General features: G+C 46.4%; 2 protein-coding genes across 6 annotated transcripts; one reads left to right on the top strand and one right to left on the bottom strand.

Moving 5' to 3' along the window:
• Positions 1 to 59: 59 nt before the first annotated feature.
• creb5a (cAMP responsive element binding protein 5a) lies at positions 60 to 15,648 on the top strand. 5 transcript variants are annotated; one of them, XM_057019985.1, is made up of 12 exons: positions 60 to 3,207; positions 4,424 to 4,599; positions 5,584 to 5,650; positions 5,926 to 6,019; positions 7,397 to 7,506; positions 8,191 to 8,399; positions 10,599 to 10,725; positions 13,201 to 13,542; positions 13,622 to 13,888; positions 13,963 to 14,071; positions 14,156 to 14,201; positions 14,741 to 15,648. In XM_057019985.1, the coding sequence occupies exons 3-12, from the start codon at positions 5,597 to 5,599 to the stop codon at positions 14,856 to 14,858; spliced, it is 1,476 nt and encodes a 491-aa protein (XP_056875965.1). In that variant the 5' UTR covers positions 60 to 3,207; positions 4,424 to 4,599; positions 5,584 to 5,596; the 3' UTR covers positions 14,859 to 15,648. The 5 variants fall into 5 exon arrangements, with proteins under 5 accessions (XP_056875965.1, XP_056875964.1, XP_056875962.1 ...); XM_057019984.1 differs by lacking the exon at positions 4,424 to 4,599; XM_057019982.1 differs by lacking the exon at positions 4,424 to 4,599 and having other exon boundaries at positions 60 to 3,671.
• A 291-nt stretch (positions 15,649 to 15,939) lies between these two features.
• tril (TLR4 interactor with leucine-rich repeats) lies at positions 15,940 to 19,434 on the bottom strand. Its single transcript, XM_057019981.1, has one exon. The coding sequence runs from the start codon at positions 19,069 to 19,071 to the stop codon at positions 16,546 to 16,548; it is 2,526 nt and encodes an 841-aa protein (XP_056875961.1). The 5' UTR covers positions 19,072 to 19,434; the 3' UTR covers positions 15,940 to 16,545.
• Between the last annotated feature and the right edge of the window lie 4,557 nt (positions 19,435 to 23,991).

Here is a 23,991-nt window from a genome sequence, read left to right as displayed (position 1 = left end):
TATTGTGGCCCCTGAAGCCCCGACTGAGATTTTATAGACGTCCTGAGGCAAAACTACATACTCAAATTAAAAGTCCATTTTAAAAAAAACAATCCAAATTTTATAATTTTATTTTTTTATCAAACTGAGCTTATCATTCAGCAACTTGTGTGTGTGTGTGTGTGTGTGTGTGTATATGTGTTTTTATTTGGTTACATGTTAATAATCAAACATTTGTAGCGCTATACTCTTTGGTATGATGATTGTAGTAGTTGACATGCATGTTATTAATTTGTAATGATAAATGTTTCAAAATAGGTTATGAATTAACAGGTCAGTGGGTGGTGCGGTGGAGCATCTGGGCTTTTGAATGTGTATTAGCCCCAAAATAAAGCACTGGTGAGCTGCACATTTGCTGCATCAGTGGCTTTTCTCTCAGCCTTTGAAATGAGCAGCACTGGTTGCTGGTGCATGGGTACACCTTGTGATCCAAAGCACCTCCAGCAGGCACGAGTATTGGACTCCAACCCGGCCAAAAAGGTGCAAGAATACAGTAAATAGTTTATTATTATTATTTCTTGGGCTGAGATTATTTCACAAGATTGGAACAGCTTCACCCTCAACAGCGTCTAACCTAAACCAACCTGATGTTGCCCTGTTATAATGATTGTGTGTGTGTGTGTGTGTGTGTGTGTGTGTGTGGCTCCCAGAGAGAGAGGAGAATGTCCTCAAATCCCCAAGGTTCGTTAACCAGGCCCGTCTGGCCTGCGCTGGACCTGTTAATCGAGCGTTAAAATGGCCTGTCGTAAACTACTGGCCGGCGAATTCGCCAAATAGCTTTAAGTCCCTGGGACACAGACACACACGCGCGCGCGCGAGACATTAAACACACTCTGGCTTACCGAATCGAAGAGGAGCCTTTACAGACGTGTACGCTGGCGCAAGCATGACATCACTGTCACATTCTGACTCGCACATGTACAGTATAGAACCTCGGTGACTTCATCAGCCCAGAACAGATGTTCCCCCTCACACGCAGACACGTGCCACATATGCAGTCATTACACACATGCATGCGCACTGTCTCCAAACTGTGACAGTGACGCAGGTCCAAAAATTGCGTAAATTAAAATTGGTAGCATGTGTCGCGAGATACAAGAGGGAAATGAGGACGCAGAGCGTTTGCGGGCCGCCATCTCGAGAGCCGCCGACTGGTTTTGTGCCGCATCTTCCGCTGGACGTCTTTTTGGTCGCTCATGGACAGTCCACAGCAGTGTGAGGACACAACACCCGTGCATGTATTTGCAACACGCCCCAGCGGTCTGGAACTGCATGTGACGGGCAGAATTAGACTTATCTCCGACCGTCTCGTTACATAAGCAGAGTAACTTGCATGCTTGGGTACTGCTTAAAGTATCTGTTTTCAGTTACTTTTTAAGTAGTTGATGAGGTAGGGAGGGGGGGGGCAGCAGGGAGGTCCTCGCTGAAGCCTGACCTCAGCGTTCCTGGTTGACCTTTGACCTAATATGGTGTATTTTTAGGGGGAAAAAATTGCAAGCGCCCTAGAGCGGCCAGCCTGGCCAGAGGCGAAGACGCCCCGTGGAGGTAATCTCAGTAGCATTGTCTGCCCCCGGGGCACCAGCCGGAGTCTTCCACGCTGTCGTCATACGCTCAGAGTGTGACTAAGCAGCAAGCTCTCAAACATCCCTTATCTTGGCCGAATACAAAAACTCAAGTGATTCAATCCGCACACGGGGGAAGAGCTCAAAACACAGAGTGACATCATCACAACTTCCTGTTTCTGCCGGTTGCCATGAGCCCTAGCATTTGCATACTGTCGGCGATTGGTGGGTGATGAGTCAGTAGGGCTGGGTCTGTTTTTGCTCCTCGGCCACAACAAAACCTTATTCCAGCGTTTGCCGGAAAGCCTGACCAAACATGGCGCTGATGTATACTCCATGCCCTGGGTTAGTGCACATGTGAACCAAGGGCCCTCCACTTTGTACGGCCAAAGCGAGCTAATTACATCACGCCAAGTGTTTGATCAAATTACAGCCCTGCAGATGATTTGTCTTCTTTGACATCATCCTTATTTCTTTCAACCGCACGTATGTAAATAGTTAAAATCTCAGTCGTCGATGTCTCTCGACACGAAACCGCTAATCCTTCTGTAAACCTGTGTTGCTTAACTGCAGAAACACGAAATCAACTCTCTGGCCAAGATGTGAAAACTCATGTCTGGGTGGATTTCCATGACTGGTGACATCATAGCAAACACTCAGCAGATCGGCTGCAGACGTAACAATGCCGGCTCCACCTCTGCCTGATAAGTGGTGTCACCCCCGGTCCAGCTTGGCAAATATCTTGATATTTATGAATCTTTTAAACAGATGTCAAACTTAATCCACTTCTCAGTTTGCCTTTCTGTTGTCTGCTTGCCTGACCACAGGGATATATGGGTTATATATGTATTTTTACAGTTTGAACATTATTTCTATGTTTCCAAAATGAATGTTTTTCTAAATTTGTATTTCTACACTTATATTCCACTTGTGTTTAGTGCCAAGCTAAAGTGGCCACTGGTAAAAAGCTACAGTACATTTTAAATATAAATCATAATAAGTGGTAAGACACAGGTGTTAAATCTAAGATTTATGTATTCATTTAGGTAGGACGTTTAAATATAAATAACTATGCAGGCAGTATTACTGCTGTACTGTAACATACGTCACTAATTGTTTCTCCTAAGTGATACGCTGATCACGTTCAAAGCGTATTAATTACATCGTGACGGGGCAAAAAAGTTTTTAAAAACGGAACTTTGCCGTCAATAATTGCACATTTCCCCGCGTAGGGACGCGCGGCAGACGTCGGGACTTCAGACAGCGAAAGTGGGAAGGTGCTGGTGGTCGCGGGGGGAAAAAGTTTCTTCCACCCACCCGGTCTGCCCCGTGTCCCGTCACGTTGTTGGCGGTGTGTCTGCCTTGGCTCGGCCGCCCGGTCCAGGTCCGGCCCGTCCCCCCGCCGGCCGGTGTCATGTCCCCGCCCCCCTCGTCTCCTCTCAATCTTTCTCTCCGTACGGGACCGCAATGATTTAGAAGTTCAGGAATCCCACGTGACGTCACCGGGAGGGTGATGTAATGCTTCTGTAAATAGATCGTATTGTAATCGCGCTCCAGTCCAACGTGGTTCCTCTGCGGAGCGCTTCTTGTCTCTCTCCACTTGTAGGTAAGCCTCCGCTGTTCACTTTTCATTCACAAAAAAGCTTTAACTCCCGCACCGGGCCGCTCTTCCCGGCTCTTCCCGCATCTGCCGCACTCGTCCTGAAACTTTATCGGACCATTTTAGCGCGACTGGAGGAAAGTTGACGAGAGGAGTTTTGTGGACAGCATTGCCCGGCGAACGCTCATCATCAGGCGGCCGGGTTTGGGAGTCTGTCCGGGGAGGAGGGGGGGGGGTGTGTGTGACAGCACTCTCCCATACAGCTGTGTTTATGAGCTGAGCAGGTTCCTATACGGAGCGGGGCGGGGAAGGGGGGGCAGAGACCGGGAAGGATGAGCACCGGCATGTTTTTGAGCCGCATGCCGGCTCCGAGCGGCCGCCGTGACGGAGGATTCGCGCAGTGATGCTGAACGGGCGCTTTCGCGTTGTTGACAACCATCTATCCAAAAACGGGACCTTTAAAAAAAACTGTAAGTAACTTTTTCAAAACAAACTTTAAAAAACAAACAAAAAACCACACTACAGTTAATGAAGCGTTATTCCCATGATAGAAAGGAGGGGGGGGGGGGGGTCAATCCGTCTTGGATTGGCAGCATGTTGTCTGGTCCGTTGATGGATTTGTGTATTTAAAAATGACGTCATTTTCTCTGACACTTTTTTTTAAAGTGCTGAGTCTGCTCATTTTCAAATCCTCTGAATGAAAAGGATGGGGGGCGGGGGGGGGATGTGTCAAGGGAGGCCGGTTGATAATACTCCTCAAATCCTAATCCATGTGCCCGTTTCTATGAAAATATTATATCACGTGATTCCCGCCGACCTCGTGCGTCTGCTGCAAAAGAGTGCGTGAAAATGACCGCCTTCTGCTTTGGAGCGCGCAAACAGATGCACAAACACCTATGAAGTCACCTCTTCTTGTTGGGTTGGAAACTCGGGGGGGGGGGGGGGGGGCAGGTTCAAACCTGTCAGGCCTGCAGCTCAGCCCTCCCTCCGCTGCTTCCCACCCTCATTCCTTCCCTCTTCCATTTATTATCTTCCTCCTTTCCCTCTCTCTCCCTCTCTTTACATTTCCCTCCATCACCTTAATGTCACTACTTGCACCCTCTCCCCTCCCCTTCCCACAACACACACACACACACACACACACGCACACACACATACTTTCCACTTCTTAGCCCACTGTTGCCCTCTCTCTCCTTGCTCTCACTCTTTCCCATAACATCAGGACCCACTTTGCTGTCTTCCCTGTGCTTTCCGTCACGCGAGCCCAAAGTTTTCGAGCGCGTGTGCGCCCGGAGGGTGAAGAGTCCCGCTCCCCCCTCGTCGCCATCGTCTCCACCTATGAGGCGTCCCCATCAATGGAGCTATCTCGCTTGTTTCGAGGTCAAAGGCAGCTGAAAAGTAAGGACGCACCGTCTGATTTGGTCAGCCCGATACAATTCCTGGGCTTTTGGTGTCGGGTTACCAATCTGATACCAGTGTTTAATTAATAAACCACATGCCTCCCTGTGCAGAGGTGAGATCAGGCTTTTCTCGACCTAAATATCTCTTTGCTGACGCTGTTACTCACACAGTTTTATACATTCGAGCCATTGATCTGAAGTCACTGATCGGGTGTTATAAACGGTGGTTTAAAACAAGGCAACGAGCTCGATTCTGAATCTAACCGGTCACAAAACATCCTATGTGTTGCTGCTCTCACTGGTGAGTAAGCTTTTCACATCAGTCCCCTGCCTCCTGAAGAGCAGCATGCATGGGGCCAGCCTGAGTCAGCAGTCAATGCGTCCTATTATGCTGATATTTTTTTGCCCCTGACGACTTTATTTTTATGCTGTGAGTAAAAAAAGCGCGTATCCTCTTAAGGCCCAGCTGATCTTAATGGAAGCCTGTATTTGCACGCTGAAACAATCGCACTTAATGTTCCGGAGTCCTCAGCAAAATCGGATGCTGGAAGACCTTCATGTCCTCCCGTTGTTTAGATTTTTATGAGCCATAATCGGTCCCAACGCAGAAACAGGGCTTTTATTATACTTCCCCTAATAAAGCCGGTGGAAAGGCAAGGGATTTTTGTTCCTGCTGGCACCGAACGGATCGTTTTCCCCGAGATAATGTCGTGTCTCAGGGTGGAACATCCATCATCTTTGCTATTATTACGCATGGCTTCCACAATAACGGCAGGGTAACAGGAGGATGGCCGGATCGTACTTGCTCGGTGCGATTCACCCGGCGCCATTGTCTCTGTGTGATTGAAAATCCAGGGCAGAGTGAAAAGGCCTCCCGCTGAATGAAGCCCCTGCGCAGTCGCGGCCTCCCAGCGACGCCTCGGATCCACGTGCGGCGAGAGAAGGCGGCCCGGGTTAATGCGCTTTTGTCTTCTCTCTCCAGGTTTGCCAATGACATGAATGACAAGCAGGACCGGCCTTATGTGTGCAGCGCTCCCGGCTGCTCCCAGGTTAGTTTGGATACGGGGCAGGGTTAGCCCTGCCTTTTCACAGCTCCACAGGGAAATATTTGATTATAATTCTGAGATTAGGTCATTAATCATGTTGGGGGGCACAATGTGGTTCAGGCTGAGAGTAATAGGCTTTATCATACTTAAAGGATTAACACAAAGGCTGTACTTATTGTGTATAAGCACAAAAATCCAAATTTACACTATAAAACTGCAGATTTGACAGATTCTGTTTTGATGAGAACCTTTTGTGTTGGTCATCTTTTATTGCTCAGCGCTTCCAGTCAGAGGAGCATCTGCTCATCCACAGACACAAGCATGAGATGACCCTCAAGTTCTCCTCCATCAAGACCGACGCAGCCTTTACAGGTAAGACCACCAAGGCTGTCTCTCCAGGATCAGTGCTTGAAAAAATTACCTCTCAAGCTAAAGTGCAAAGTCAGGGAAAATGCGATGTGTGTGTCTGATTATGTAATGTCCATCTGCACTGCCTCGGCACCTCATACTCAAATATGATATTCTTTCACGATGGAATGACTTTGAGGCTTCCTCTTATTTGGGAAAATTTGGAGCATGCTGGAACAAGTCAAGGCAAGAGGAATATTTGGGAATCTATTTGAGTTTGAGTTAATGTCAGAATTTCTACATTTTTTCCACTTCAGAGACACTGACTGTGTGGAAGTTGGGGATTAAAGTGCAGTTTTAGAAGAAAAAAACATAAAGAAGAGGTTTGCGATACTCGTGTCAAATTCAGCGTCCTTAAATTTCCTTTCTTTAGAAGAGGATAAAATCTACATAAACCCACTATAGAATTGTTATTTTTACCCCCGACTCCATGTTTCACCTAGTGGTAGCTGAGGTAACGTTAGCTTGAATTAATTTGTGTTTCATCACTTATTATTCTTGCTGATTTTTGCAGGAAATGCTGTTTTTTTTAGCTGTTTTGTTCTTTCCTGTGACTGCAGCGACGGCCTTGAAGCTCAGTCACATGGAAAAGAATCAGGTATCGACTCTATTCTCCCCACTGCTACTCAGATTCACTATACAATATTTATTAACGCCCGAAATGTCCAAATTATACCACAGTCAGCACCTGATCTTCATTCTTTCATGTATGTGGACTATGGAAACAGGCTTCAGAGTAAAACTTTCAGATCCAAAATCTAGTTTATTATCAAACATTTAAATATTTCCATGCAAAAAAATAAATTCATCCAGAAATTAGAATATTTTATAATGTAAAAATATCAATAGCACAGAAAATCAGAACTCTGCTGTAGAAGGAACAAAATTGAATTGACAAAAAGATGAAGACAAAATAAACACCTTTAAATGGAAAAAAAATCAAACCCTGACGTGCAAAATCGCTGCAGCACTAACCAGCTTATGCACCCGATCGCATGGCACGACCTGTCACCATGGCTACATCAGCCCGTCTGTATGTAAACAGCAGCGAGACTCAGAACCTCTAGTGTCCACTCCTCTGCGCTTTCCTCCCCGCGTCCTGCAGTCCGTCACGCCTCCTGCAGGAAACCTCACGTCAAAACACAGACCCCCGCTGACATTTGACCCCGCATATTTAGGCGGCTCCGTCAGACAGACTAATGATACCACAAAGAGCGGCAGCTGGTGCATCGGCGAGGAGGAGGAGAAGCAAATGTCACAAATTGGGAGAGACTGCTGCAGCCAGAAAAAAAGCTGTGCGTTGACGCCATTCTTGTGTGCTTTTGGCTGTTCCTCTCACAGATCAGACTCCGACTCCAACCCGATTTTTGCAGAACTGCGAGGAGGTCGGCCTGTTTAAAGAGATCGAGGAAGAGTTTCTGCAAGAGCAGGAGGAGGAAAAGAACAAAGAGGTATATCTTTCTAAAGAACCGGAGAACCGAGTTACGGAGATCCAGGAAGAAGTTGCTATTTACGCTCTCTTCCCATGTTAAGTCACCAACACAGAGCATTACAAGGAAAAGATGAAGCAGTCAGACCCAATCAGATTACATGCCCAAACCCTGACCTAAACAATCAATTCATTGGATGTTTTCCCTTTTTATTGCTTTTATAAACCGGATGATAGATCATTGTTTTACGCCCCACTTTTCCGAGCGTTCCATGACCTGCTGCGGACATCCGTCCCTTCAAAGAGGTGCACAGAGGAGACGGTGTAGTGTTAGCGTCTATGCTGAGGGAGACAACTCTGTTGTGTTATTGATATGATTATGTGCACATCCTGCACCAGCCAGGTTAGCTCATGGGCTATACCGCTTTAACTGACCTCCAGGGGATGTTCAGTGACTTTGGTTTGTCTTTTTATAAATTGCCCTGTATTACGCTTGTATACCCTTGCTCACTGACACTTTTGTCCTCATAGTGTAATTGTGAATGACTGCTGTATGTATGAAGAAGGAGCCCCTTAAAACACTCTAAAGAGACTCATAGTATTTGTATGTTTTGGTTTTTTTGGTGCTCAAGCGGCTCCAACAGCTAACCTCTCAAACTACAGCTACCCTGCAAAAATGCCAGCGTCTCACCCCTCTCACCCCCAGATTCTCTCCCATAACGGGCGGTCCTGTATGACCCAGCACGCGCACCCACAGCCGCAGCTGCACCATCCCCACACGCTTCCCCTGCAGCATCCGCAGAGCCACGGCAGCATGATGGGCCCAAGCTGCAGCCACAACCCGCAGCATGTTCTCTCCTCCTCCCTGGAGAGGCTGGTCGTCACCCAGACTTCTTCCACGCTCACACACTCAGGGTGAGTGTAAACACCCAGCGTATACGGCGCACAATCGCCATCACTGCAAATGTGTCCACGCAAAGTCCTCATATTTTAGCATCTTCCGGACTGTTTTATGTGCAGTGGAAACACTCTTGATTTTACTCTCCATAGTTCTCATAAATGATGCAGTTTCATGACATATGGCATTTTTATGACTGTAAAAGAGAGTGGGCATCGCAGACAGACAGGAAGTATGGCTGAGAACCAGGAGGAAATTGTCACGCAAACCAAGATTGCCACTCACTGCCTGGTTTCTGCGTTCCACCTCCGGGTCACCTGGTTGCCATCACATAAACAGAAGGCTTCCCGTCCCTCAGACGCTTCATCGCTTTAGACCTCGTAGACAACCAGGAACGTCTTAACGTGTCTGATGTCAATTAGATGAATCAAGGCACCAGAGGCGAGTCACTGGTATAATTAGTGCTAAACATCTGGACCAGACCAGACTGGAGAGGACAGGATAGGTGGGGGAGGGACGAAACGGACAGCTAGTTCAGGAAAGTAGTTTATAGTTCAGGAAATCAATGTCAGCTGACGTTGGTCAACGAAACAACCGAGCGTTACTAAACCAACTGCGGATAGGATGTCCGACTGTTTCTCCTCGTGTTTGGTGCTGGGTTTCCATAGCAACCTGCTGTCTGGGTGTCTGGCTCTCGGCCTGCCACAACTGTTGTGGTTACGTTGGGAAACGCTGTTTTGGTTTGTCTGAACTTTGCTGCGCGTTAACCAGGCCGCGTACCCCGGATTCGGCGGCGATGTCACCGGCGATGACATCATCTCGAGGTCTGTCGGGTTGGCCAGGAGCCAGGCCGGTTAGGTCAGCACATGGCACCCCAGGTCTCCACGACTCCAACTGCGATCCCCGAGCTTCTTCCCTGCTCTTTCTAGCTGTCCCTTTTTTCCCTTTCTTGTTTATTTTTTGCTTCTATCTCCTCAGAGCTTCCATTGTCATTGCTTCACCCCAAACCAAAACCTCCCTTGTTTGTACTTTTTCGCTCGCATACAAAGGCGCTGTTTCTTCTTTTTCCTAATTCAGTAAAATCATTTATCCATTTTTTTTCTCGGATCTTGGCATATTTTGTTATTTACTTCTTGCGGTGTGATGCACATAGTTTTGGTCTTATGTGTCCACATTTAAGGATTCCAGACCTGAAATCCTGGAATCCTTCCTTTCTCCACACCAAGATAACCTCAGTTCTCCCTTTATCCATCCCCCTCCTTTTTTTACAACACAAATGGTCACGGATCCATCAACATGTTATTTTATCCAGGCGGCTGTCAGCACCAAGAAAAACATTGCCAAATCCTCTCCACAAATTATGTTAAGGAAATAATAAAAATGATTTGCAAATCATTAGAATGACCAATGCCGTCATTAACAGGTTCAGGGAAACTGTCCCCACATGTAATATAATACTTCAATTTAAAAAAGCAAAGGGCCTCTAAGGTCCGAAAGACTCAAGAAACATTCCCCTCAAAGACAACAGAGTGAAAAAGTCGTTATAACGACCAGCGCTAACAACATTTCCACGGTACGCATAGCCAAGATGAATTAACGACGATGAAGAAGTCAGCCAGAATCTCAAAACAGAGGGTGGAGCAGCGTATGAAATTTAGGTGGAGCGACCACATGTGGCAGTCATGTCCACGTATCTGGCAGTCTGGAACCTAACCAGTCCCGACTGGAGAAATTCATTCACACCCACAGGGAAACAAAGGAGGCTTACATGGGGTTTTCAAAATGCACAAATGTGGATCTTTAAACATTTTTGTGTTATTTTGTGAATCCGCCCCACAATGGGGTGGCTGGTGATGGGTTTTCCTGTGCGTAGCCAGGGTTTTCTACCAAATACAGGCAGGTTCACTGGGTTCTCTCAGTCGTCTCCATGGTGTGATGGACCTCGTCCACCTGAGGGTAATGGAGATGGAAAGGTTGTGGGAATGAAAACAACCCTTTCTAAAAACAGCCCTGTTGTTTCAGAAACAAAACAAGGGTTTTTTCCCCTGTAAAAACCCTTTCAGGAACCCCTGCATATGACTCGCCGTATCACTGTCCCAACTCCACCTGCCATTAAACCTGGCAGGTTTAATCCGCTTTTCTCCAAACTGGGATCGGCGAAACTGTGGAAGGCTCTGTGGCATGACTCCCCCTTCTCTCCCCTTCTCTCACCGCAGGCCAGTTCCCGGGTCGCTATCCTCCCTCCTCCACATGCAGAACAGACACAGACAACCGCTACCGGCCTCCTTACCAGGCACCCTGCCAGACCCCGCCATGCAAGGGGCATCTGCTCAACACATGGTCGTAAGTATGGGAGGGCAGTGACTTACACACGCGCGTTTGCTCCAAGACATCTGCATTCATGATTTATAGGTGCGCATATAGCGACCAGCTTGGTGGAGAACTTTGGTTTAGAAATATTCATGGCCGACAGAAGAATTCACTTTGCTGTTGCAGATGAATTAATCAGGACCGGCCACACCTCAAATGGGTCTGACCTGGCATGGGACTCTTTAAAGTTGAGGCACAGGCAACGTATATGCCGAAGCTTTTTGTTGTGCGGTCCAGAGGTTACTTTTCTCTCTCTTCCTGAGCGAAAAAAGCAGATGGCTTTATTCATGGGTACAGCAGGTCCTGCTCACGCCCCCCTCCCCCCGCAGATCCACTTCTGAGATACGGACAGACCTCTGGTGACCATGACAATGTATTCATTTTTAAATAATAGACTTTAAAAGTGTTTCTAATGCGGTGCACAAGTTCATTTGGGATCAAGTCTGAACTTATGTCCATGTATGTATAATGAATAGGAAGAATACCTTAATGATTTCCTCAAAAGGTAAATGAATATCAAAGATAAACCTGGAGGTCAAAGGCCAACGTCACCATAAATCTTGAGCTAAGAAAAAATCAGTTAAAAAATCAAACTCTTCTCATCTGACTACAAACTAAAATACTAATACTGTTCTTTTATTTTTTTTTAACTGATATTGTTATTTTCCACCACTGACACACACACTCACAATTGTACTACTATCTTTGTGAGGACTTAATCCATCCCCTAGGCCCTAACCTCAACCCTAACCTCAGTACTACCACAAGTCAACCTTAAAACCAATTCTGAATTCTCAAACAGACGTTTGTGGTCGTGAGGACCAGCCAAAATGTCCTCACTAGATTCTTGCTGTGGTCCTCACTATGAAGCACACCCAAGAGCACACACACAGGTCAAACCCTACAAGCTTTCTCCTCTTCCTTGGTTGTTTTATTTTCCTTTTGTCAACATGCTCTCAATCTCCCCCCTTGTAAATTTTGCATTTTGTCCCTCCTAGGTGCCTGTAGCATGCATTTTTAAACGTCTGTGTGCTATCAAAAGCAACTTCACAGGGAAAACTGTGAAATCACCTTGCACACACAGACACACACGCAGACAAACACACCCATGAGGGAATAGAGTGGCGAATGAAAAGTGGCTTCAAGTTTCTGCGTGGATTGCAGTCTAAAATCTGAACCCGCCAGCCTCTGTTGTCCAAAGACACACTTCCGTAACTCAAAGTTCTTCTAATTTATTGCCGTTTCGTCTCACCGAGTTTCCTGTTTTGCACCAGCAGGCTGTGAAACAGGACCCCGGCCCTGCGACCGCCGCAGCAACTGTGTTAACTTGACAGCACCAAGCGGTAACTCCACACTGAGCCGCAGTGGAAAAGTAAACGTTTGACACGCGGATCAGCGTTTCATGTACAGTTCTGTGTCTTCATTCACTGATCCCTCCAGACTGAAATATCAAAGTGGTGTGTCATCCGGTCTTAGGAGATCTATGATGTAATCACAGGCCCCAGTGTCAGGGCGGTTCTATACAGTAAACAGAGCTGAAACACCCATGGCCCGTTCAGCGTGTGTGTGTGTGTGGCTGCGCATGTGTTGCGTGTGTGCTTGAGTGGCAGCCTCGCTGGCTGGTAAAGCTGGCACAGGCAGCTCAGTGACCTCATACTTGGCACCGGCTAAATGTGCAGCCCTTTTTTTTTTCTCGTTCTTGAATGGTTGAAGGTTACAGAAGGGGGGGAAAAATGTTACTCCTCTTAAAGAAATATTGTGTAACAGGGAGCAGATAGCAATTTTGCTGGGTGGGGGGGGCAGTGGCGGTTCAAGGTGGAGTGTTGATGTCATGCTCTAAATATGACCTCACCCTCTGCTCTTCTGAGAGTATGAGAAAGGTGAGATGAGGTTTAATTTAGCTCCTATAGTCTGTTTAGTCAGTTGATACGACGGCGGGCCATAAAAACATCAAGCTGCAATCGGTAGCTTTTATTTCTGCAAATTTATCCACGAGTAGGTTGTAGCGGCTCGATTGTCTCTTTAATTTTGGGCGACGTTCTTCTTCGTGATGTCCCAGCTTGTGTGAACGACATCAGCTCAGGTCACGAGGCGTCAAGTCCAATGTTGTTGGGTGGGGGTTCACTTATGTGAAGGCTCTTTTAATAATAATATTAATTATATAATAGACATGGGAGAGCCTGCTTAGAATGCAAATATGCAAACACTGGAACAGTAGCAGGATAGGATTTTAATAATAAATTATTTGCAGGAGAACACAGTATTAAGTGTCTCCGCTCAAAACACCTTTAATAATGCTGTGTAATTTCATATAACAAGCTGTTACATATCCTATCTGGACATATTGGATTATAAAACAAATGGAATTAACATTTCTGTGACATCTTTGTGTCCCCATACGTACGACATAGATATTTTATGAACATACTCTTTTGTCCCAACACCTAGAGATCCAATCAGACGTTGGGCCACCATTTTCATCAGCACCACCCAGGGATGGTCATCAACAACCCCGTGAAGTCCGTAGGTCACGTCATGGACACAATGGCCCTACGCCATTCTGCGCCCCTGCTACAGTCCCAGCAGCGGCCTCCCCATCACCACCACCAGCAGCAACATTCGCAGTTTCCAGCTCCAAACTTCTACCAGCAGCAAGTTCACACCCCACCACAACAATTGGGAGGCGCCCACAGCCGCCAGCTTCACCAGTCGATAGGTGTCCCACACACTCAGGTTCACCGATCTCCTCCTCCTCACCTGCGCCAGAGCTCACCTCCTGTTCCGCCGCAGGTACGATTTCAGTTCTGCCGCTTCTTTCTGCATCCAGTCACCGTGAAATTACATTTCACAACCCTGTTTTGTTCACCAGCTGTCGCCAGTGAAGCACCAGATTCACCCCCTGCACCCAGGAAACTCCCAGCATGCAGTGCAAGCAAGTGGGAGCTGCAACAGCGCTGCAGTGGGAGGCGTAGGGCGCCGCAGGAGGATAGTAGAGCAGGACCCCGATGAGCGGAGGCAGAAGTTCCTGGAACGCAACCGTGCGGCAGCCACCCGCTGCAGGCAGAAGAGGAAACTTTGGGTGTCGTCGCTGGAGAGGAAAGCCGAGGAACTGACGCACACAAACCTGCAGCTACAGGTGACACACCATCCGTCTGACAGCCACAGGCTGAACCAAACTCATAGATACTCAGTCTTTCTGTGTGTTTGCAGAATGAAGTGACAGCACTGAGAACTGAAGTGGGCCAACTCAAACAGATTCTGCTCACCCACAAAGACTGTCCTGTTACTGCACGTCAGAGAGACACACAGGTGTACCCCAGTGAGTAAAAACTTCCTACCCAGAATCCCCACCGCTAGCACTCGCACCAGCTTTGGCATCAGTGTTGCCCCTCTACCATGACAGACTATTACAAACCGGCCCACCACAAAGAGGACCGTGCAAGCGTCTGGTGAGCGAAATAGCACTTAAAAAGTGAAAACTTTTAATCCAATTGTTTCTGATTATGGTACATGCACTTTTATCAATGTGGAGAGCCAATCAGGGGAAAGCACCGCACTCTTCAATTTCCATTTATTTGTATTATATTCACGCATATTTTATGAACCAGACTGTGATGGGAGTACGATATATTTCTTTGCAGTTGCTGCATGCCCATCCTGCAATTTAGCAGGCTAAAATTGGAAATTTCCCCCAAATTAATCTGGAATGTCACATAAAATCAAGCACATCGCGGCTTTCTCCGAAGCTGCCATTGTTTTAACCATTTGTCTTTGTCTGTTGATGTCTTTTTATTTGGAATTTTAATAAAAGAGATATTTTCTTTTAATTTGAGCCACCATTGTTGCTTTGTTTTGCTTTTTTGTTCCTTTTTTGTCCTTTTTGTTTTTGCAAGGGCATGCATACAGCCTAGCCCCGCCCCCCTGTCACACAGTACAGACAGTAAACGCAGGATGACAGACTTTGATTGACAGCTGTCTCTGTGTCCAGCTGCAGGGCTGAGCCCAGGAGGAAGTCCCACCCATGTAGGTGCTGGGTCTCAGTTGCATGCCATCCAACACAACAGCATTTCCACCTCCTCAACATCAAGGGGCAACACTGGTCATGATCCCCAGCCTGGCCGCTGACCCACACCGTAGAGAAAGGGTGGGTGGTCTGCGGCCTGGGGAGGGGTCTGAATCCTGAGCCTGAATGACCTTTCTGAAGGTCACTAAAGCGTCTCTCTCATTTTTCATTTTTTTATTTAGCGGTGGATCCATATATCTTTACATTATAGGTAAAAATCTGGGTAAATGTATTCAATGTGAAACCTGAGGTACAGTATTTTTCAATACTAGCATTATTTATGGTTGAAGAGGACAAGAGAATCATGCAACGGTCATCCATAATTAATGCAAAGCAAAAAAAAAGAAGGTATGGATGCCTGCTGAAAAAGTTGAGGGTTACAAGGCAACTGGATCTTGTGTTTACTCTAGAATGATCTGTTCCTGTTCATTGCAGTTCGCAGCACATTTGCCTGCCACCCAATGACTATGCACAAAACAATTATCATACATTTTCTTTTTTTTTTTGCTCGTATATCTTGCACTAATTATTAAAAAAAAAGCTTACGTATAAGTTTTATATCTTCTTACTATGCACATTTAAATTCACACCTTGCCTTCTCTTCTGAGCAGCTAATCAAAATCTGTATTTTTATACAAATAATTAACACTAGGGAGGGAGGGGGAGGCTTTTTTAAGAGTTCAAATTGAACCTGTGCCTGTCCTGATAAAAAACAACAACTATGTGCAGTATTTCCTTTTAAGCACTTTTTTTTCTACCTGCTCTAGAGCAAAATGATTATCAGTCACCAGTGTCTCAATCTGTGTCAACTAATAAAGAAAACACTTATTGTGGTTCTTCTTCTGTTTTTTAAATACCATAATAGGAGCATATCCTGTTATTAAATGTGCTAGACTACATTTGGCAGTTTTATTGCACATACAGTTTGGTGTAGTCTGCCATCTAGCGACCGGTTTGGGTTAGTGATTGCTGTCGTGAAAAAGAAAATGTAAATAATTGTGTGGTTTTTTTTTTTTTTGCTTTTATAGCATTAATTGTATCACTTTGTAAAACATAAACATACTTATAAATCATGACTCAGTGATATGGACTAATTGTAGGCAGCACTGTACTCCACTGACAACTTAATGAAGGCACGATTTAATAGTGGCAGTACCAACCCTCACATGATTGCAAAGGCAAAGGTTCCACAACATCCTAAACTATCATAAATCAGTTGGACACACTCAAAATTCAATTGGTCCATTTTAAAATCATCGACATGTGGAAAAGCACACTAGAGTTATGCTGAAAAAGCAGTCAAATAAGCAGGGTTCCAGAGGACAGTTAATATGTAAATTGGAGCTAAAATGACAATAATTCACATTGAAAGGGATTTTATTCTTTCATGTAATACAGTAAAAAAAAAAAGGAAAGTATAAAACAATGATACAAATGTTTTGCCAGCCAGCTGCAACTATCACCCAATGTACAGTTGCGAGTTTATATGATGTCTGCGATTAGATACGAGCACCGCGGATGGAACCAGCGATCAACCATGCATACGTGTTTACTTTCACACAGAAATATCTGCAGGTGCAAGGATATTATGGAGGAAGAGCAGAGGTGGGAAGAGGAAATGAGAGGGACAGGACTTCCTTTGTGGGTTAGCTGTGTTCGGCTCTGACGTATTAATGAATTTCAGTCCCCAGAGACAAAAACTGGTGACAACCAGGCTGCAGATTTGCAGCTCAGTCGACGAATCGCTGCATTTCACTGTCCCTGCGGACACTGTTGCTGTCGAAAAAACGATCGCAAGGGAATTCAATGAGGTCACCGTCGGCGTGGGGCACCAGTCGTGCCGCCCGGCTGCTCTGGTAGCTGGCGAAGTCCGTGGATGCGGTGGCCGTCGCTAGGGCCGACCGAAAAGGTCGCCTGGTGGAGTACATGTGCCGCACGTGCACGGCAGACTTCCTCCTCTGCAATCTCCTCTTCAATCGCCGCCCCAGCCAGATGCCGCCGATGACCACCAGGAGCATGATGTTGGCCGCAAGAGTGGCCAGTGTCAGGAGCTGGAGGTCAGAGGTCAGTGTCCATCCGGGGCTGAGCCCGGCCGGAAGAGTCACCAGCCCTGCGCAGTGGTCACGGGGTGCCACCTGACACACCGATCTTCCCACGACTCCTTCCACACAAATCATGTATGTGACCTCTGAACTGAGTTCTCGCAGGGTGACAGAGCGAGCGGTACCTTGGGTGTAAACATAGCGCGGGAATCGCTCTGGGGTCCCGAACCGATCATACATGATCCTATAATGAACTTCATCGAGTCCCGGTCCGGGCGCCGGCGTGTACCGACGATGCTCCTTTGTGGTCCAGTAGACAGTGACAGTATTAGATGTCACGTGATCCACAGAAACATTGGTGAGGAAATAATGATTGAACATGCATGGGTCTGTGATCACAGGCAAGGATTCCTCGTGGTTCAACATCAGGAGATCGTACTTTTCACCCGTCTGAACCAGGACAGTGGCGCTAAGTGTCTCAGTGGCATTTTCATGCCGCTCCCCAGCATGACTCGTGGGGAAAATTGGGGGCGGATCGGTTCTGGGAAGGACATTTGGCCTTCGTCTCCCCTTGGCACGTGTGAAAACTGCCTCTTCGACAGGCCTGAGTGGCACTTTCTTTGGTTTCTTTTTTTCAAGTGCAGTGGAGGCTGCTGCCACCGCTACGCCCCCTTGATCTCCCTGGACTCCTACCTCCCCCTTCCCTCCCTTTGACTTCCACTTTTCTCTCTCCCTCCTCTTCATGAGCACACCCTCCTCCCCCTGATATAAATCTTTACCTTCAGCTTCCCCCACCTCATCTCTCTCCTCCTGCTTTATTGCATCTCCCATTTCTATCTTTTCACCCTCCAGTTTTACAAGCACGCCCCCTCCCCGGCTCTCTTCAAGTCTACTTTGGCTCTCACATAAGTAGGGCAGTTTTTCAAGGGGTTGCAGTTCAGAGCTGTTCACATAGTCCAGATATTTCCCCCTCAGTCCTTCTGGGTGCTGACATTGTAGAAAAGCAGTCAACAATTTACCCTGAGAATGGGCAGCGGTCATCCATCTTTTCAAATCCTCCAGTCGACAATCACATGTCCAGTTGTTGCCATGGAGATCCAGGTCGTAAAGCACATTGTTAAGGGCAAAAATGTCCCCAGACAAGCTGGTGAGCATGTTATTCTCCAATTTCAGCACTTTCAAATGTTTAAGTTGCGAAAAAGCCAAAGAGTCAACATTGGAAATCTGGTTGCGACTAAAGTCAAGCTCCTCGATGCGCTCCAGGGAGTCAAGGAGACCGGCGGGGATTTCCTCCAGCTCGTTGCCGTCAATCAAAAGCTCTCTGAGGCTCGACAGCCCCTTCAGAGCCCCTCTGTCCAAGCGAGAAATTCTGTTGTTGCTGAGTGACAGTCTAGACAGTTTCTTAAGATTTCGGAATACGTTGGCGCCGATGTACCGGATTTCATTTTCGGACAACAGCAGCGTTGTCAAAGCTGCGAGATGCGAAAATGTGAGAGCGTTGCGCACGGCCGACTGTTTGTTGTGGGCCAGGTTAAGGAAGCGCAGGCTGGTGAGGCCGGAGAAAGCCTTTCTGTGGATGTGGTGCACTTTGTTGGATTCCAGGTGGAGATAATGTAGACTGGTCAGACTTTTAAAAACGGAATCCTGCAAATCTTGGATTGAGTTGCCATCCAGGCGCAATTTCACCAGATTACCCAAATGAGTGAAAAGCCCCGGTGAGATTCTCTTCATGTCATTATTATTCCCATAAAGAATTGTAAGTTTCTTCAGAGTCTGTAACGTCCCGGTGGTTATATCTGACAACAGATTGTGCCCTAAGTACAGCTCCTCTAAATTCGAGAGGTTCTGGAACGCTTTTGGATGAATATTCTGGATTTGGTTGTACTGTAAATTCAACCTTACGAGATTATTGTAGCGCCGGAAGTCGATGTCGGAGATGTTCCCGATGAAGTTACCCCCGAGGCTGAAGATCAACACCTCCTCGGACACCTGCCCGCCGGGCTCGGGTACAGTCCGCAGACCTCGGTTGGTGCACATGGTGTGCTGAGGGTGCTGACAGTCGCAACGGTCGGGACAAAGGCTTCCCTCCTGATGGGAGGGTGAGATGACTCCACTGACCGCAAGCAGGAACACACACATCCACGCGGGGAGACTGTCAGTATCCATTCCCACGCCGCTGTTTCTCCAACCAGACACTGAGGCGACATTTATCATGCGGGTTCAAGTGCAATCCCCCCACAGCCCTTTCACGCGTAAGGGGGAGTCATCCATAATCCACTTTTTGGCCCTTAAAAATTGTGAGAACCCCGCAACCTGCACCATTCACCCAGCTCCATCACTTTCTGAGACGGCAGAGCAAATTAATACGCGCGCTGAGCTGACTCCGGCTCAAGAAGCACAAACCTCCCCAATAAAGCCTCCACCTCCCCAAGCGGTCATCTGCTGCAAATTACAGAGCAACACACACACACACACACACACACACACACACACACACACACAAAGAAAGAGAGAGAGACAGACAGAGAAATAGTCCCTCCTACGTTGCCAAAGTTTTAGATCCAAAACTTTACGCGCGCATAATGCTACGCGCGCGCGCGCGCGCGCGCACACACACACACACACACACACACACACACACACACACACGATGTGCATGTAGGGAAGAGTGAAAAACCAGCAGAAAGTCTTTGACCGAGTTTTTTTTTTTTGCGGGCCCCTTTAGCCACCAGGGGTCTGAGTTCTGGATCAGTTCCCTGGTATGGACAAAGCAGACAGGAAGATCTCCTTCCCACGGAATCCCAGGAGAACTCAGACATTCTGGATTCCATCACAGCAGCAACGTGCGGAGCTGACCAGCCTCTCACTGTAACCAAAAAAAGTTGAAACACAATTAATTAAGTTGACCACGGAAGTTGATGATTTCATACAGCATAAAATACTCATATTTGATCTTACAGGAAGCAGCTCAAAGCTGCTCCATCGATGGTGAGCCTTGTGCTGGGGCCATACAACACACATGTTTCACATTTGCACAGGAGGAATTCAGGTCATGAAATGTATGTAACATGTAGAGGTGCAAAAGCTGCCTTTAAGAGCTGTCTGTTGGGACCAACCCTGATTGTGCTAACCCTTGCCACAGTTCCTACCATGTCAAAATTTGATAGATACAAATCTTCTGGACGAGTTCGCCAAATCGCACGGACAGACGTGAACAAAGCTTTCCTGTGTGAGCTTTTCTCACATTTCCTGCACAGAGCCAAAACCACGTTTGGCCTCATGCATATCTGCTGGTGGAGATCATCGTCACACATTCTAATGTTATGGCCGCGTATGAGTGTGAGAGGGGGAGAGAAATCCAACCCTTGGGAATGCCCCTCGCATTGGGGGGTCATTTCCTGCCTCACCATTTCTCTCCAGTATCTGTGTCCCTGTCTCTCCGGTCTGTTTCTGCCACTTAAGGAAAAGGCATCAAAAAAAGAACATTCCGATTTTTTAAATGTCTGTCACAGGCTGGCACACACAGAATATTTCATCAGCATAGACCTGGGTTTTGTGAACCATTAGGCTGCATCACATTTTGGACAGAATGAGGTTTGAGAAAATAGAGAACATTTGGTAAATAAATAGACCAGATTTAAAAATAAATAAATAAAAAGGCAACAAGGGGGGGTTCTTTTAGAACAGAGATTGTTATGGGGTGGAAACGTGTGCTGGAGTTGACCCAGATACAAAATGAAGCTCACAGAGCAGCGAGCGAGCCATTCAGATCTGTCTGCCACTGTGCCTGGGTAGAATAAAAGCAGCAGAATGGTCACATCATCCCATTCTTTCATCAGCCCTCCCAGCAGGCCTCTCGCTGTTCACTCAACTGGTCATATGACACTTTGAGTCTTTAAACTGGGGGAGAGAGTGCGCCGATGAGGGTGAGAAACCAAATTCCATCCATAGAGAGGACCTGCCTGTGGGATGGTACTGACCGCTTATGGACTGTCCCTGCTTGTGCGTCTGTTGAAAGTTTAATATTGTCTGAGAACACTAAAAATGTGACAAAAAAACCTCCCAGCACACTTTACTGGAATATTCTAGACAATTAAAGAGGAAGTGCACAGCTGCTAAACTTGGACTCAACATGTGAATGACTTCAAATTTGGATCCATGTTGCAGTTCCCTGTTTGTTTGGAATTTAAACTGTGGACATTCCAATTAGAAAGAAATCCTAGTTTCAGCCAGTAACGAGCTGTGAAGGTTTTTCCTTCTGCCAATATTATAGAATGTTTAAAGAGGCAGACGTTCTTGTTGAAGAGTGAAATCTTTTTTATTTAAGCAGGAACAGCTGCCATGTTGCTTTCGCCAAACACACCAGACAGTGAAAAGAGATTGCAGTCATCATGAGATCGTCATTTTACAACCAAGACCAAAGGAAACACACAAGGATCTCTTTGGTGTGTATTTTTGTTGTGAAACCATCAATTTTGGTTGTTTTGTTTTGTTAAAAAAAGGGGGGGGTAGGGGGGCTGTGGACATTTTAATGAAACAGTTCCTTGTTTTCTCTAATGAGTCTTAGGTTATGTGTGTCAGCTGACATTTCCAACAATCTGTGAAAATCTGAATAAGACAACTTGCGTGTTGTCTACTACTGCAGGGTCCGTTGTATTTGCTTTTGTTTTGTGTGCTCTCTCTGATGCATTGAAAGATATAATATGCAAATATGAGTTGGTTTTTGTGCTACAGTTGTGCTCAGAAAGTCAGATACAGCACAAAAAAGGTGTTAAATGTTATATTAGCTGCAGAAGTACAGCTTTCCTAATCAATTAGCACAGCTCTGACATAAGACAAACAGGTCACTGAGTTACAGGTGAAAAATCTCTATAGACCTCACTTATCTCCATTAGCGAGTACCAGCTAGTTATCTTCCATGACACACCCACATCATTAGGCTAGGAGTTAACAGACCATCATAATGCATGAACTGTCGTTTCCCAGCATTAAAATTCAGTTTATTCAGTAGTTCCTTCAGTTCCGGTGTGTGTGTGTGTGTGTGTGTGTGTGTGTGTGTGTGTGTGCTGAATAAGCACATACTGGCACACACACAAAAATAAACCAAAGGGGGTATCCATCAGGGCCTGAGATGATTTCTGACAGTGGAACTGTGCACAGATCTCACTGGTTCTCGTTTCTTTTTCCAATCATGTTGAACATGTGCTGGTAATAATGGAACCACGCGGTATGTCTGGGCCCTGTTGTGATGATTAGTGTAAAGACTAGGCTACATAAAAGATTGAGCACTTATACTGGCTCTCCTATGGGGCTCCAATCAATAGGAAATTCTTCAAACTATTAACAGATGGGCCATGTGGAAAATTTGGAACATGTGCAGGTCCATTTTCTTTGGGGGAGCCATCGTATATTTTCTTGTATGAAGTCTACTATTTAAGTCTGCTAAATTTAAGGATGAAGAATAGAAAGCAAAGCAAAACGAATGGAAATGAGTGCATGAGAAGGGAGATTTGGACGCCGTGTGTGTGACTTTACATGAGCAACAGCTGCTGGGATCATTAAGTGCTTCAGTTTGGGGCTGGGAGTCATAGAAGTGGAGTCCACCATCACATCCATTACCCATGTGCATCTGGCTAGAGATCATGAAGGAGATTTCAGGTGCGTCGCAGCAAATGCAGCCACGACAGCGCAGTATATTATACAGCACTAGAGTCCACAATTTATGCACACATAAATGGAAAATGGATGATAGAATAGGAGTAGAGGGCCACCTGCCCCCCCGTAAACCTCACAAAGAGCCCACTGCTCAGCTGCCACAGCTGGTTCCCGTAACAGGAAGTTAAACTGGAGTTTAACTGCAGCAACTGAAGTTGCTTCTCTGAGACTTGTGCCTTTGCACCAAAATAAAGCCGAACCTGCAAACCTGCAAACCGGAGCTCTGGAAAAGCACTTAATTTGGCATTCCTCCAGCTCTGGGAGCACTTTAGCGTGTCCTTCCTGACCTCAGGGTTCATGTCATGTCGCTGAGAGCGTAGTTTTGTGTGTGTGTGTGTGTGTGTGTGTGTGGGATGGGGGGGGGGGGGGGTCGTTTTTTCAGTCCACCCCTCTGGGAGTTGGGAAAAATACAGGGAGAAAAGACGGAACCTATTTAACATCTGGAAAAAATCAGGCAGAGCACCACTGCCCTGTTGAGAGGTTGAGAGCACTGGAGGGGAGATAAGAGGGAGGCATAAAATGTGGAAAACCTTTCATCTACAGCAATTCTTATAATCAGCCTCAATCGGGTGTAATGACACAAAAGAGCATAATGCCTCTGGATCTAAAGATCAGCTGCTCAGGCGATACAACTGTGGAACTCAAACACCCTGAAAACTGTTGCAGGGGAGCGCGCGGCACATTCAATGTGCATGCCAACTTGGGATTAGAGTCGCTCAACCAACACAGTGCATTAAAAGTCGCACACACTGCGATGACAAATAACGTGGGCTTCATGAGTCATAACAGAGCTGTTAGTCATTTGCAGACATCTGAACTGCAGCTGGAGATGTGCGTTGTTCCTGTGCAACATCGCCCTCTGCAGACGGGGCATTTTAATAGCCTAAACAGCAGGAAAAAGTGATAAACAAATGACAATGTAATTTTGATGTCCCATTTTCCTTTTTAGAACTTCCAAAACTTCACAGATTTAACTCTGGTTTACAGATCTGGCCTGTGTGCAAAGCTAAGCTAGCATGCGACGGGCGTCCATTGAATAACAAGACACATTAAAGCATTATTATACCCAATCCTGTAATTATCAAGTGCGTCAGCACTGCTCCTGATTCTACTGACAGGCGAATATGAGCTGCTCTGTAATCATGTCTCAAGCATGGCTGACACTGTCCACATAATCTGCTCCTGCAGTATGTATGAATATCCTTGTGTGTGAGTGAAGTGTGAGAAAACTGATATGGGATATAAATAGCTCTGCTGCTATACACGGACTTTAAAGCAGCAGCTTCCATGGCATTATCTTATTAATGACATTCCTATTGTTCGTGTGTGTGTGTGTAGACTAGACAGGTGTGGTCGGGTGTCAAAGGCAACAAAACTATTCCAGGGTGTGTGGGCTCTGGGAAAAATACGGAATGCTGA

The sequence above is a fragment of the Takifugu flavidus genome, chromosome 21 (genome assembly GCF_003711565.1).
Source record: "Takifugu flavidus isolate HTHZ2018 chromosome 21, ASM371156v2, whole genome shotgun sequence".
In the NCBI taxonomy this organism is placed as follows: domain Eukaryota; kingdom Metazoa; phylum Chordata; class Actinopteri; order Tetraodontiformes; family Tetraodontidae; genus Takifugu; species Takifugu flavidus.
This window is presented reverse-complemented; position numbering and strand designations above follow the sequence as displayed.